The 14,034-nt window shown below is 42.5% G+C and overlaps 3 protein-coding genes across 3 annotated transcripts in view; all 3 read left to right on the forward strand.

The window, feature by feature from the left end:
• The first annotated feature begins 925 nt into the window (after positions 1-925).
• On the forward strand, positions 926-7,806 carry LOC311046566 (cAMP-regulated phosphoprotein 19-like). The gene is made up of 3 exons (XM_084058958.1): positions 926-1,059; positions 2,698-2,823; positions 4,596-7,806. The coding sequence occupies exons 1-3, from the start codon at positions 1,027-1,029 to the stop codon at positions 4,782-4,784; spliced, it is 348 nt and encodes a 115-aa protein (XP_083915084.1). The 5' UTR covers positions 926-1,026; the 3' UTR covers positions 4,785-7,806.
• Positions 7,807-9,321: 1,515 nt separating this feature from the next.
• On the forward strand, positions 9,322-10,926 carry LOC311047892 (tyrosine--tRNA ligase, cytoplasmic-like; the record flags this gene model as incomplete). Its single annotated transcript, XM_084060841.1, has 1 exon — positions 9,322-10,926. The coding sequence occupies one exon, from the start codon at positions 9,322-9,324 to the stop codon at positions 10,924-10,926; it is 1,605 nt and encodes a 534-aa protein (XP_083916967.1).
• Positions 10,927-11,967: 1,041 nt separating this feature from the next.
• LOC311046749 (unconventional myosin-Va-like) overlaps positions 11,968-14,034 on the forward strand; it is a 57,509-nt gene continuing 55,442 nt past the window's right edge. Inside the window, exon 1 of the mRNA XM_084059275.1 lies at positions 11,968-12,101. Coding sequence (XP_083915401.1) covers positions 12,075-12,101 — 27 coding nt within the window. The 5' untranslated portion in view covers positions 11,968-12,074. The remainder of the gene's footprint in view (positions 12,102-14,034) is intronic.

Below are 14,034 nucleotides of genomic sequence, written 5' to 3' on the forward strand. Positions count from 1 at the left end.
TGTCTGCCTGTCTGTCTGTCTGTCTGTCTGTCTGTCTGTCTGTCTGTCTGTCTGTTAATTGATCTTTGTATATCTTATTGATCTAAGTTCACACTGTACATGTATTTTTTTATGCACCTCATATCTGGATAATTGTATTTCCTTTGCTTGGTGTTCTGTGTAAAGCACATTGAATTGCCTTGTTGTTGAAACGTGCTCTACAAATAAAACTGCCTTGCCTTGTCTTGCCTGTACAATGAATGTGTGATTACTGCAGGCCCGGACCAACATGGTTTTTCATACCAGTAACCTGTACGTTGATTGTATGACGTTCTGTATAGTAGTGTATAGCTGTCTGTTTTCTTAAATGTTGTCATGATTTGTGTGCATGGGAACTCATTTGAAACAAGCTTATAGTGCTTTAATAAGATACCCAGTTTAGTAGACCTTGTATTGTGAATTGTACTTCCATGTACTGTCCCCTGTTCAAATATGAATATGTTGGGGGGTTCCCAGACAGTTCAAATATGATTTTTTTTTGTTGGGTCCCCAGTTCAAATATGATTTTTTTGAGGGGTCCCCAGTTCAAATGTGATTATTTTGGGGGGTCCCCAGTTCAAATATGATCATTTTGGGGGGTTCCCAGTTAAAATATTATTATTGTGGGGGGTCCCCAGTTCAAATATGATTATTTTGGGGGGTCCCAGTTCAAATATGATTATTTTGGGGGTTCCCAGTTCAAATATGATTATTTTTGGGGGTTCCCAGTTCAAATATGATTATTTTTGGGGGGTCGTGGCCTGTACAGTTTGGAGACCCTTGCACTAACAAACCTCTGAGTAATCCTCAATCTGTTTGGGATCCACTCTGGTATCCTCTCTGGGATCCACTCTGGGATCCTCTCTGCGATCTACTGTCAATCCTGAGCGCTCAGTGATCTGTTGATCATCCTGTCAGACAGCGCTTCAGTGTTTTGTCTCTCTCAGTGACTTTACTTTAAACATTATTATAACATCTATTCATACAAAACTACACAGAACTACAACTATGTCTGAGGATCTGGAAGCTACGAAGCTACAGGTACAACATGAGCTATGAGTAAATATCTATTATTGAGAGGAGAGTTAGCCTGTTAGCATGTTAGCACAGCACTCTGTGTGTGTGTGTGTGTGTGTGTGTGTGTGTGTGTGTGTGTGTGTGTGTGTGTGTGTGTGTTTGTTTGTTAGCACATACACACATTCACACTCACACTGTGCTGTGCTGTGCTAACATGCTAGCTCCCATAGAGTTAATATTGGCTAAGTATGTGCGAACAGGCTAACTACTGTGTGTGTGTGTGTGTGTGTGTGTGTGTGTGTGTGTGTGTGTGTGTGTGTGTGTGTGTGTGTGTGTGTGTTAGCAGCTAGTTGCTAAGCTGCTAGCTAGCAACTCTCTCTGACATAAATAATAACCATCGGTAGATCAGGGGGTTCCCAAGGTGTTTCTAGGGACCCCCTAGCTGAGAGAGATGAAGCAGGGACCCCCTAGCAGAGAGAGAGATGAAGCAGGGACCCCTTAGCTGAGAGACAAATGAAGCAGGGACCCCTTAGCTGAGAGAGATGAAGCAGGGACCCCTTAGCTGAGAGACAAATGAAGCAGGGACCCCTTAGCTGAGAGAGATGAAGCAGCGACCCCTTAGCTGAGAGAGAGCTGAAGCAGGGACCCCTTAGCTGAGAGAGAGATGAAGCAGGGACCCCTTAGCTGAGAGAGAGAGAGAGAGAGAGAGAGATGAAGCAGGCCAGGGACCCCATAGCTGAGAGAGAGATGAAGCAGGGACCCCTTAGCTGAGAGACAGATGAAGCAGGGACCCCTTAGCTGAGAGACAGATGAAGCAGGGACCCCTTAGCTGAGAGAGAGAAAAAATGGCAGATATACAAGCTCACAGCACGGAACGAAGTGACGTGCTGTCACTTGGTGTCACACAAATGACACACAAGTGACCTATGTACTTGGTCTGCTCTTTTTTCCCCTCTACACAAAACCTCACCGAAAATAGCCGATCTTCGAGCTTGTCGATCTGCTATTTTCGGCCAATGTTCCCCTCAGAATAAGGATGCTAGGGTTGAAGTGGTTAATGTAAAATAAAAATGTAAATAAAGGTTACAATCCCACAAACATTTGGCGGCCCCTCTGTAGTAACTCTGAGGACTACAGAGGCCACGATACGTTATCGCGATACGCGTTGATTTTGAATAATTAATTTGTTCTACTAAATTTACTTTTGCAGAGTTCTAGACCTCCCATGTTTTGACCAATATATTAAGAATATATTGTCAGAAAACGTAAAGTTTCCAAATCTATTTGAAAAAACTTAGTTGATAAAATGTTTACAAAAAGCAAGAAAATAAATACAAATATAAATAACGAATGTTTTGATGGATAAATGCAAAAATATTTAATCATTAATAAATGCAAATTAAATATTCTCTTAGTTTATTTTAGAGTCTCAGACACAAATAAACACACCATGTTGTTGTTTTTTAAAGCTGTGTCACACAGCCTATCCATATGGTAGCCTCTGTGTCGATAGGATTGTCGGCAAGGAATTATTGCCGTATGGATTCATTGAACACACCCCTAGGGGTCCCGGACCCCCTGTTGAAGACCCCTGCTCTTAGCTGAATGGTAGAGAGGGGTTGGTCACTTAACCTTTTAATGTAACGCTTGGTGCTTCCTCAGGAAATGGAGGAGAACCTGGTGATCAGCCCAGAGAGAGCGGAGGAGGCCAAGCTGAAGGCCAGATACCCAAACCTGGGCTCCAAACCCGCAGGATCTGACCTGCTGCGGAAGAGGCTGCAGAAGGGGGTGAGCTTTACACACACACACACACACACACACACACACACACACACACACACACACACACAGACACAGAGACAGACAGAAATGGGTTGAAAATAATTGCTATTTACACATTAAAAATACCAATACAACGAGGAAGAGGGATACAACAAATAGTTTTCCATAAGAAGTATGGTTTTATTTTAGCAGTGAAACGGTAGGATTTACATAATCACATGTCTGTATCATGTAAACGCAACGGAATACCGGCTGCCGCATAACTCTATGAATATAGGCTAATAGATCATAAATAAGCCTTAGCCTACTTCACTTTTATTTAATGTAGTTATAAGGCTACGTGTCTGTGTAGGCCCTACACAAACATGTAGCCTTATAACTATATCATTATTTAATTTAGTTATAAGGCTGCATGTCTGCGTAGGCCCTACACAAACATGTAGCCTTATAACTAAATCATTATTTAATGTAGTTATAAGGCTGCGTGTCTGCGTAGGCCCTACACAAACATGTAGCCTTATAACTAAATCATTATTTAATGTAGTTATAAGGCTGCGTGTCTGCGTAGGCCCTACACAAACATGTAGCCTTATAACTAAATCATTATTTAATGTAGTTATAAGGCTACGTGTCTGTGTAGGCCCTACACAAACATGTAGCCTTATAACTAAATCATTATTTAATGTAGTTATAAGGCTGCATGTCTGTGTAGGCCCTACACAAACATGTAGCCTTATAACTAAATCATTATTTAATGTAGTTATAAGGCTACGTGTCTGTGTAGGCCCTACTCAAACATGTAGCCTTATAACTACATAGAATAAAAGTTTCCATCAACATCCCTGCTTTACAATACTAAAACTAAAATGCACACGGACAGGCAGCACGTTGCATAGAGAATAGATCAACTCCCAGTGTGTAAAGTTATTTCATAGTCAAATGAATTAACCCATTAAGACCGGGAATGCATCTGTGTCATTTTTAGATTTCTCAAAAATAGCAGATGTACAAGCTCATAGCTTGGGGATTCTACAAATGTCTTCTAAATCCTATTATAGTGTTGCTATAATATATAATATGTTGTTCCAGGGACCCCCCCCCCCCCCTCCCGAAGCAAAGATTTGAGTTAAAAATGTTCGCTTTAAAAAAAATATATATTCAAAGATATGCACAAACTTTCACGATTTTAAAAAAAATAGCAGATTTGCAAGCTTGTAGATCTGCTGTTCTGTTACAAGTGAAAGTCCGGAATTCAAAATGTACTTGAGCAAAAGTATTGGTATCGAAACATACTTAAAGTACAAAAGTAAAAGTACTCATTGTGCAATATTAATAATGTGCATAATGTCCCATTTCACATGTTCAAAATGTATGAAACGTCTTTTGAAAATAGCCGATCTACAAGCTCACAATGCGTCGCATCGCGACGCATTGTGAGCTTGTAGACCGGCTATTGTCAAATGGCCAAAATGTATATAGGGCTGAAGTGGTTAATGTGTTTTGCGATAATAATAATAATAACTCAAGTTTTCAAATAATTGTGGTGGAGTAAAAGTACAATATTGGCCTCTGAGATGTAGTTGAGTAGAAGTAAAAGTCCTGACAATTGGAAATACTCCAGTGAAGTAAAAATACGTCAAAATTGTTCTTAAGTAAAGTACTTAGTTACATTACATCTCTGCAATCCGGTATAATATGACCGCGTCATTCTCGTTTTTACTTTAATTTATTTTACAAGCTGGTATAATATGTTTTACTTTTAATGTATTTTCCAACAGCCAAAGTACTTTGACTCGGGCGACTACAACATGGCCAAGGCCAAGATGAAGAACAAGCAGCTTCCCACGGCGGCCACGCCCTCGTCAGCGGCCGAGAACAAGGCGGAGATCACGGGCGACCACATCCCCACGCCTCAGGACCTGCCGCAGAGGAAGCCCTCCATCGTGGCCAGCAAGCTGGCCGGCTGAGACGGCCGCCAAGCCACCAAGCTGGCCCGGTTCCGGTTGATACCGCAGCAAGCTGGCCGGTTCCATATATATATAGATATATACACACCGGCACCGAGCAAATTTTTTTTTAGGGTGCAACAGTTAAAGGCTTAGTATGTAACTTTACCCTGTGTTTACAAAACAATCCATCATTCTAGACGGGGGGCGGGGGGGACGTTTTTGGTTCTACCTAAACAAACATCCAGTGAGAGGACCGCGTGTTTCTGCAGTTAAACAACCACCACACTGCTGGTTCATATAGAGGTAAATGATGGGTTAAAAATGTATTTATAGTTTTATGTAAACGCAGGGTAAAATGACGTAATATGCCTTTAATCAAACCAATCGATTATTTAAAAAAAGGTTAAATAAAAACAATCGATAATTTAGTAAAATAATCGACCCCCTGTTTGTGGGCATGCTATTATATGCGGAAATTGTATAAAAACAACATTCACACATTTTCACAATTTATTTGCATGACTCTGTTGTGCGACAAAGTGAATAAGAAATAGGGCTTTAAATGGTTAATAATCGGTTCATTGAAATATAAAGTTTTTTTTTTTCTTACTCGCTTCTCGATTACTCTATTATTAATCGAAAAAGTAATCGATTAGAAATAATCGCTCAAAAGGAAATAATCGATATCTAGTTGCAACCCTAAAAGTTTTGGTTTACAACACTTTTGTTGCTGTTTCATTCATTCCAGCACCGTGGAATACGATGCTGCCTGCTGCGTTCCACCGTCTCTGTTTTATTCTTTGATGTCAACAACAACAACAAAAAAAGAAGAAAAAAAAAAAGAACAAATAATGAATCAAGCTGAATGCTGTAAAATAGTTATGGCAGATATTGAGTCAGTGGTGATTTAATTTGAACAGCTGAAAATGTCTTTTGTGTGTGTGTATATGTATGTATGTATGTGTATATATATATATATATATATATATATATATACATACATATACACACCTCGTATATATATAGCTTATTTACAACACGTTAATCACACCTGGAAACATATATATAAAGTTAGTGATATTTGACTTTGGCAGAACATTTTCTGTTGACCTCCCTGCCAATGGGAAGTTGACCTCCCGGCCGATGGGAAGTTGAACCTCGTTCACTTTGGAAAATTGTTCTCGGTGAATCTTTGCTTTGTTTTTTTAATTGGCCCTTGGTCACCTGGTCACCTGTCTCTCCATGGAGGTCTCTCATTGGATGCGTTCGAACAGTGATGTCATTTGGGGGGTGGCAATAGTTGCTCAAAAAGCGTTTATTGCAGATGAATCAGATTTTGGATCAGCGCTGAGTGGGTTGCATCCACACATGTCACAGACACACATGTGTTCTTGTCTACAGCCATACAGTCATTTTATTAACCCATTAAGACCGGCAACGCATCTGTGTCATTTTAAGATTTCTTTGGCTATTCAAAAATAGCAGATATACAAGCTCGTTGAGCTTATATATCTGCTAAAAAAAATTAGCGTGGAAAGTTTGTGCAAATCTTTCAATGTATATTTTTAAAGCAAAGATTATGTTACAATAAGTTTGTTCCAGGGACCCCCCAGAAGCAAAGATCTGTTCAAAATGTCCAAAAATAGCTGATCTACAAGCTCGTAGCACAGCACTCAGTGCCACGCTACGAGCTTGTAGATCTGCTATTTTTGAATAGCCAAAGTATAAAATAATGGTTAAAGCTCAAATCTAAAATGAAACAGATGCATTCCCGGATTGATTGGGTTACATACATACATTTATTACATACACATACATACATACTTAACATACTGTACATACATTCATTCATTTGCCACTATCAGCTTGGCAACTCTTTTTGACCATGTCATAGGCAGCATTTACACATTTATGTTTGGTCAACAACATTGCCAAAATAGCAGATCTACAATGTGTCACATCATCACAGCGCACTGTGAGCTTGTAGATCTGCTATATTAGATTATTATTTTGTTGCCACCCTCTTATTTCTCCCCTAAATGACGTCTCTGATCTGAAGCGGTGTAGTTCAGGATGACGACAGGTTTTAATTCATTTTATTGATGTTAGGTTTCTCCATGTTTAATAAATGGCCTTAACAGTAACGCACCACTGTTTCTCTTGAGCAATATTTGCTTTAATAACTCAGTGAGAATCTAAGTTGGGAATCTGTCCTGAAAGAGCTTAGTTCATTCCCAAAATGACTTCTTTCTTTTTTTCTCCTATCAATTAAACATGTTGAAATATTGGATCTGGAACATACTGTAGGGATGGGATGATATGAACATTTCATGTCATGATTATTGTGGCAAAAATATAATTGCAATATTATCACGATAATTAAAATGTGCTTAAAACTTAAAATGACACTTTTGTTTACCACTATTGTGGGATGGGGGGGCGTTCGCCAAAAATAGCAGATCTACAAGCTGACAACGCGTTGCGTGCTTGTTGATCTGCTATTTTTGGTGAATCGATGTGTGTAGAGTGAAATAATCTTTACAGGTCACGGTTAGTTTTATCAACTATAGAGGGTTTAAGTGTTAATGAGTTTTCAGCTCAACTAAAGATAATTCATCCTACTGTATGACGGAGGACAATTTCACCACCAATTAAAATCTCTGAGAAACGATTTGCTATGAGCGTTCTTTTTTTTTTTAAATCACGATAAACGATAACGATTATCGTCCCGTCCCGTCCCTAATTGTCAGCAACGCCACAAAAAAAAAAGTAAAAATGTCCATGAATTGAGGGTTTCCTGGGTGTGAATGGAGTGTTTTTTGGGGGTGAACTATGACCTCTGGATAATGTCTGCTGTTTGTTGTCTCCAGATGGAATAGTTTTGGGCTTTAATGACATGTTAATGACATGTTAATGTTGTTGTCTCCAGATGGAATAGTTTTGGGCTTTAATGACATGATTGTCTGGACTGTGCATGAATTACACTCAACGCAGTCTCACTGTGCCATTTGTTTTGTAAATAAAATAGTTTTGCATAATATCTGCTCTCCTACAAATCAATTTGTTCATTTATTTCTTATTTTTCCTTTTGACCCGTTTAGACCGATTCTACATAACGTGACTCTGCCAGATGGAAGAAGCTTGCGTCGCATTTGTTTCACAGGCTACTTCCACCTGGGACCAGTGTTGCCAGATTGCGTGAGAGAAACAAGCAACCAGGTCTGGGAAAACCAGCCCAAAAGAAGCAACTATGGGCCACATGAGCACTTTAACATAATCATCAGCTATTTGAAAATAGCAGATCTACAAGCTCACAACGCGTCGCGAGCTTGTAGATCGGCTATTTTCAAATAAAATCTTGCAGGGAAATTATAATAAGCAGATCTGGCAACCCTGCCTGTGACCTCGGTAGCACAATCGATGAAGGGGCGGCCCCTTTTTTTCAAGCTACTTGGCAGGTGATTGGATGGGGCCGTCTGTCTTATCACCGTCTATCAACCAATCATATTGACGTGTTTACATGACGTATAGTGGCTGTAGTTCTTGTGTATAATATTCAACCATGATGAATCATGAAAGAACTACAACGCAATAAGCGCTTCTCGATGGCGTCACGCCCGGTCTCGCCAAGATCCCGCCCCTAGCAGCCCCGCTGATTGGTTCGCACACCCCACAGTGCGGAGTATCTCCAATCTCTGAGCAAGCCCAGATGGAGGCTGTATTGTGAACATGTGAAGTCAATACCGCCCCCATCTGGCGGAGTCAGGTTAGATTCTACATGATGTGGTCTGTAATATAGGGTGTAAACCTGTGTCATTTTACATTTGTTTGGGCTATTAAAAAATAGCTTGTAGATCTGCCATTTTTTTAAATCATGATTTTTTTTAGCAAATCTTTGAATATGTAGGGGGGGTGTGGCAAAAAAACTACTTTCTGGTCTTGACAGCCCATACAACCAAACAGAAAAGTCCTATATTACATATTGTCACGTGTCACTTGACCAATGTTAGCTTGGCTGAGACGGACACACACACGGAGGGTAAAACTCTCCTGGCGGAGACAAAAAATCACACCCCATTCATATTTAGAAACAACAGTGGTCATCACAGTGATGGAAGCTCACTTCAAAAAATATATAAATGATTTTTTGAAGTGCGTGGTGCTATTTATAGGTTTTTATTTCATCATGCGTCTCGCTAGCCAATCAAAGCATTGGTACAACATATTGTCACGTGTCACGTGAAGCTTGACCACCCAGATATCTCTGCATGATGCAGGGATCATCCGATCCAATTTTAAAATCAGCAGGGTTCAACATCTCGGTTAAGTTCTCACTGGACACTACTGCGGCGGGTCCTAGCCTCGGACAACCAGTCCCTTTCAGTAGTATTTTGTTATAATATGATGAGGTCATCGTGACCTCATCATGATGACAAGACCAAACACCGGCAGACGCCATATAATCTGGACAAACAGATGGATCCACTCTCTCCATGCATCTACATATAAGAGCTTCATCCATAGAAGAGATAAATTAATCTCCCAACGGGCATTCATGGCAGAGCCGAGTCCGGAGAAGAAGGTCCTCGGTCCAGAGGAGAAGCTCCACCTGGTAACCAGGAACCTACAGGAGGTCCTGGGCGAGGACAGACTGAGGCAGGTTCTCCAGGAGCGAGAGCTCAAGGTGTACTGGGGAACGGCCACCACGGGCAGACCCCACGTCGCCTACTTTGTGCCGATGTCCAAGATCGCGGACTTCCTCGCGGCCGGGTGCGAGGTGACCGTCCTCTTAGCGGACCTGCACGCCTACCTGGACAACATGAAGGCCCCCTGGGGGCTGCTGGAGCTCCGGGTGAAGTACTACGAGGAGATCATCAAGGCCATGCTGGAGAGCATCGGGGTGCCGCTCCACAAGCTGACGTTCGTCAAGGGAACGGACTTCCAGCTGGGCCGAGAGTACACGCTGGACGTGTACCGCTTGTCGTCCGCGGTCACCGAGCACGACGCGAAGAAAGCCGGAGCCGAGGTGGTCAAACAGGTGGAGCACCCTCTGCTGAGCGGTCTGCTGTACCCCGCGCTGCAGGCTCTGGACGAGGAGCACCTCAAGGTGGACGCTCAGTTTGGAGGAGTCGACCAGAGGAAGATCTTCACGTTTGCGGAGAAGCACCTGCCCGCCCTGGGCTACGCCAAGCGCGTCCATCTGATGAACCCCATGGTGCCGGGACTGACGGGCACCAAGATGAGCTCCTCCGAAGACGAGTCAAAGATCGACCTCCTGGACGATGAAGCGGACGTGAGGAAGAAGCTGAAGAAGGCCTTCTGCGAGCCGGGCAACGTCCAGAACAACGGCGTGCTGTCCTTTGTCAAACACGTCCTCTTCCCGCTCCGCGGAGAGCTTTGCGTCAAAAGAGACGCCAAGTGGGGCGGAGACAAAGTCTACGGCGCGTTCGAGGAGGTGGAGCGGGACTTTGCGGACGAGTCGATCCACCCGGGCGACCTGAAGGCCTCGGTGGAGTTCGCACTCAACAAACTCCTGGAGCCCATCAGGAAGAAGTTTGAGTCTCCTGAGCTCCGCAAACTGACCGCCGCGGCCTACCCCGGCTCCTCGAAGAAGGCGGCAGCAGCAGCATCTGGGAAGAAGGGCGTTGGGGGTGGAGGAGATGATGAGTTGGTGCCCTCCCGCCTGGACATCAGGGTGGGCAGGATCATCAGCGTAGAGAAGCATCCCGACACCGACTCGCTGTACCTGGAGAAGATCGACGTGGGAGAGGCGGAGCCCAGGACCGTAGTCAGCGGGCTGGTGGCCTATGTTTCACAGGAGGCCTTGCGGGACAGGATGGTGCTTCTGCTCTGCAATCTGAAACCTCAGAAAATGCGGGGGGTGGAGTCTGAAGCCATGCTGCTGTGCTCCAAAGCGGAAGGGGAGGTGGAACCTTTGGACCCGCCAGAGGGTTCCAGGCCAGGAGACCGGGTGTTTGTAGAAGGATACGAGGCGGGGGAACCGGACCAGAGGCTCAACCCAAAGAAGAAGGTCTGGGAGAAGCTGCAGGTGGACCTGATGGTATCAGAGGAGGGCGTCGCCCAGTGGAAGCAGAACCATTTGATGACCAAACTTGGACAGATCACATGCAGAACAATGAGAGGAGGCAACATCAGTTAGGCAGGCAGGCAGGCAGGCAGGCAGGCAGACAGACAGACAGACAGACAGACAGACAGACAGACAGACAGACAGACAGACAGACAGACAGACAGACAGACAGACAGGTATAACACAACAGGTACAATGGGTATTGCATAACCAGAGGGGAATCGTTCCCAATGGACATTGTTCTCATAAAAGTACCCTATGCACATGCTCAGATGCCTACAAATAAAATAAAAGAACCCTATGCACACTCTCAGGTGCCTTACAATAAATAAAAAGGGAAATAAAAGTACCCTATGCACACTATCAGGTGCCTTACAATAAATAAAAATCACACCCTGTGTGAAGAGAGTGGTGCCTTTGATGAGCCCTGTATTGATGTTGTCATCAATGTTTGTTCATTGGACATACACCCGGACACACAGACAAAGTCAGATATAGGAGTGGTTGGCACCACCCAAAAAGGGAAATAAAAGTACCCTATGCACACTCTCAGGTGCCTTACAACAGTGGTTCTCAACCTTTGGGTCGGGACCCCCCTGGGGGTGATTTTTTGGGGGCCCCCAGATGACAGTGAAGTAACAATTTAAGGACTTTCAAGACCTTTTTAATACCTCAAAAAAAATAATAAAAAAAAATACATACATTAATGTATCAAAAGTTGTCAATAAACTGTACAATAAAACCTGGTCAAAAATATAAGAGCAAAAATAGTGAAAATAGCAGATCTAAAAGCTCACAACAGCTTGTAGATCTGCTATTTTAACTTTATTTATCTGTGGAACCGAGTCAAACTAAATGTAATGCCTCAACTCCTACAATTCCAAGTGCTTGTCGGGGGGTCCCCAGTTCCAAATATTATTATTTTTTGGGGGGGGGGTCCCCAGTTCCAAATATGATTATTTTTGGGGGGTCTCAGCCTCTAAAGGTTGAAAGCCACTGCCTTACAAATAATTAAAAGGGAAATAAAGGTACCCTATGCGCACTCTGCAGGAGGAGGAGTCAGACAGTGACAGACTGACAGTTTGTTACTTAGCTCAGCTGGACTCTCACTCTCAGAACTTTATCTCTGCTGCTGCTCCGCAGTATTTCTGACAGAAAACATGAATATAAATATGATCTGATCTCTTCTGTTCTGGAGGGTTTCATACAATAAAAGCACCATGGCAGCTTGTGAGCTCTATTCTAAGGTAGGAGCTGATTGATTCATTAATTAATTCATGAATTGTATAGAATCCTAGCTCCGTTTGGAACCTCTCCCTCCGCTAGAGCTCCGAGGTGCGGTTCCACAGCGTCGGGTTCAGGCAGCTGACGGCACCGGCGAATATTGTCCACTATGCATGATTCTGAACTTTTTCCTCACATCGTATCTAAAAAGTAAAGCTCAGACCCCCTGCTCTCACATGTTTCACATTTTAGCGGCCAAGATAATCTAACTGACGGGTTGAAACAAGCGTTTAAATCGTTTGTTTAGTCAGCCCGTGGCCAGTCAGCCCCCGTCCGCATGCGCTGTACTGCTCCAGGAAGATTGCATTGCCAAAACATGGCCACAGGCTGACTGAAAAGGCGATTTAAAGGCTTGTTTAAACCCGTCGGTAAAACATTCTTGGCCGCTAAAATGTCAAACATCTGAGAGCAGGGGGGCTGAGCTTTACTTTTTTAGATACGATGTGAGGAAAAAGGTCAGAATCACGCACAGTGGACAATATTCACCGGTGCCGTCAGCTGCCTGAACCCGACGCTGTGCAACCTCATCTAGGAGCTACACAGCGGAGGGAGAGGTTCCACATGGAGCTATATGAATGAACGGGATTCTGACAGTGAATTATTATTGCACATAATATGTTATTATTATGTTGTTTTGTAGGACCTTGAGTTCTAAATAAAGAAAAAGTAATTTATATGGAGAATAAATGAGAGAGAGAGAGAGAGAGAGAGAGAGAGGGAGGTTAACATGCTGTCTTTGAAGGTTAAGCTTCTCTTTGTGTTTCCATAAAGCTGTAAAAGCATTTAAAGAAATAAACCTTATATTAAATACACTGTTCACAAAGTTAAGACACCATAGGTTTGCAACATTAAGAGGCTTATAGTTCATCAGTGAATAATTAATGAACACAAGTAAGTCTTCATGATTCTTTTTCATATCGAGAATAAATATGTCAATAATCAAACGTCACGAATAAGTGAAAGTGTAACATAGTGCTGACAGAAGTCTATGTTTGGAGAATGATGTGTAAATAAAGAGGAAGCTGTTTATTTTAACTTGACAGGAAGAATATTTTTGCGTCATTTTGTTGAGCAAGATTTTGTTTTTTTCATTATTTTGTTCTTCAATGAATGGTTTGAATAAGAGTTGCAGTAAAAAGTGTTTTACTTAGGGTTAGACTGGTTTAGTAATTTAGTCTTCTAGTTCAGGTTAAAAACTACAGCAGATTAAAAACATGGTAGCATAGCACAGCTGGAGATAATCTAATTAATAATGGGTGTGTTGCATTTAGCCATGGGTAGTCTCTTTCTTTCTTTCTTTCTTTCTTTCTCTCTCTCTCTCTCCCCCATCATTAATTAGATAGATACCGCCCCCCCCCCAAAAAAAAATCATATTTGAACTATATTACAGTCTGGTGATTACTTTTGAGGCAATAATGGTCTTATTTTATTTTTGTATTTATAAATGTGCAGATACCCTGTATCATACACTTATACTGTATGTTGGTTTGTTTACTGTTGATTGAGAACACAATGTTGCACATTAAGATAATCATCGGGGGACCCCCCACAATATTTTGTCAGTTTGAGAACTTCCATCACTGTGTGCTGTAAGGTCATCCTGTGCAAGTGACTGGCACCTGAGCATGGCTCCTGCAATTTTGACATCTGTCTGTGGTTCCATAATTTGTGCATATCTGTACATCTCTGGAAGAAAACCTATGGTTCCTCAGTGAAACAAGGGAAGCAACCGGTCTTTTCTTGGGTTGTTGTCTTCCTTTCACTTCAGTCTCACAGAACTTGGTCCTAAGTGTGTAAATGGTTCCAGGGTAGCCCCTTTCGGGACCCTGTTTACCTTTTTTATATTTGGGAAGGCGGTATCCAGGGTCCCTTGACGCTCAAACCACTCTCTCTCAT

This window comes from Gymnoscopelus microlampas, assembly GCF_963454915.1.
Source record: "Gymnoscopelus microlampas genome assembly, chromosome: 6".
NCBI classification, from domain to species: domain Eukaryota; kingdom Metazoa; phylum Chordata; class Actinopteri; order Myctophiformes; family Myctophidae; genus Gymnoscopelus; species Gymnoscopelus microlampas.

Bases quoted from the DNA above. Each gene is read 5' to 3' on its own strand.
- LOC311046566 (XM_084058958.1), top strand. From the start codon at position 1,027: ATGTCTGAGGATCTGGAAGCTACGAAGCTACAG. The intron at 1,060-2,697 runs GTACAACATGAG...GTGCTTCCTCAG, and splicing joins TGGAAGCTACGAAGCTACAG to GAAATGGAGGAGAACCTGGT. The intron at 2,824-4,595 runs GTGAGCTTTACA...ATTTTCCAACAG, and splicing joins GGAAGAGGCTGCAGAAGGGG to CCAAAGTACTTTGACTCGGG.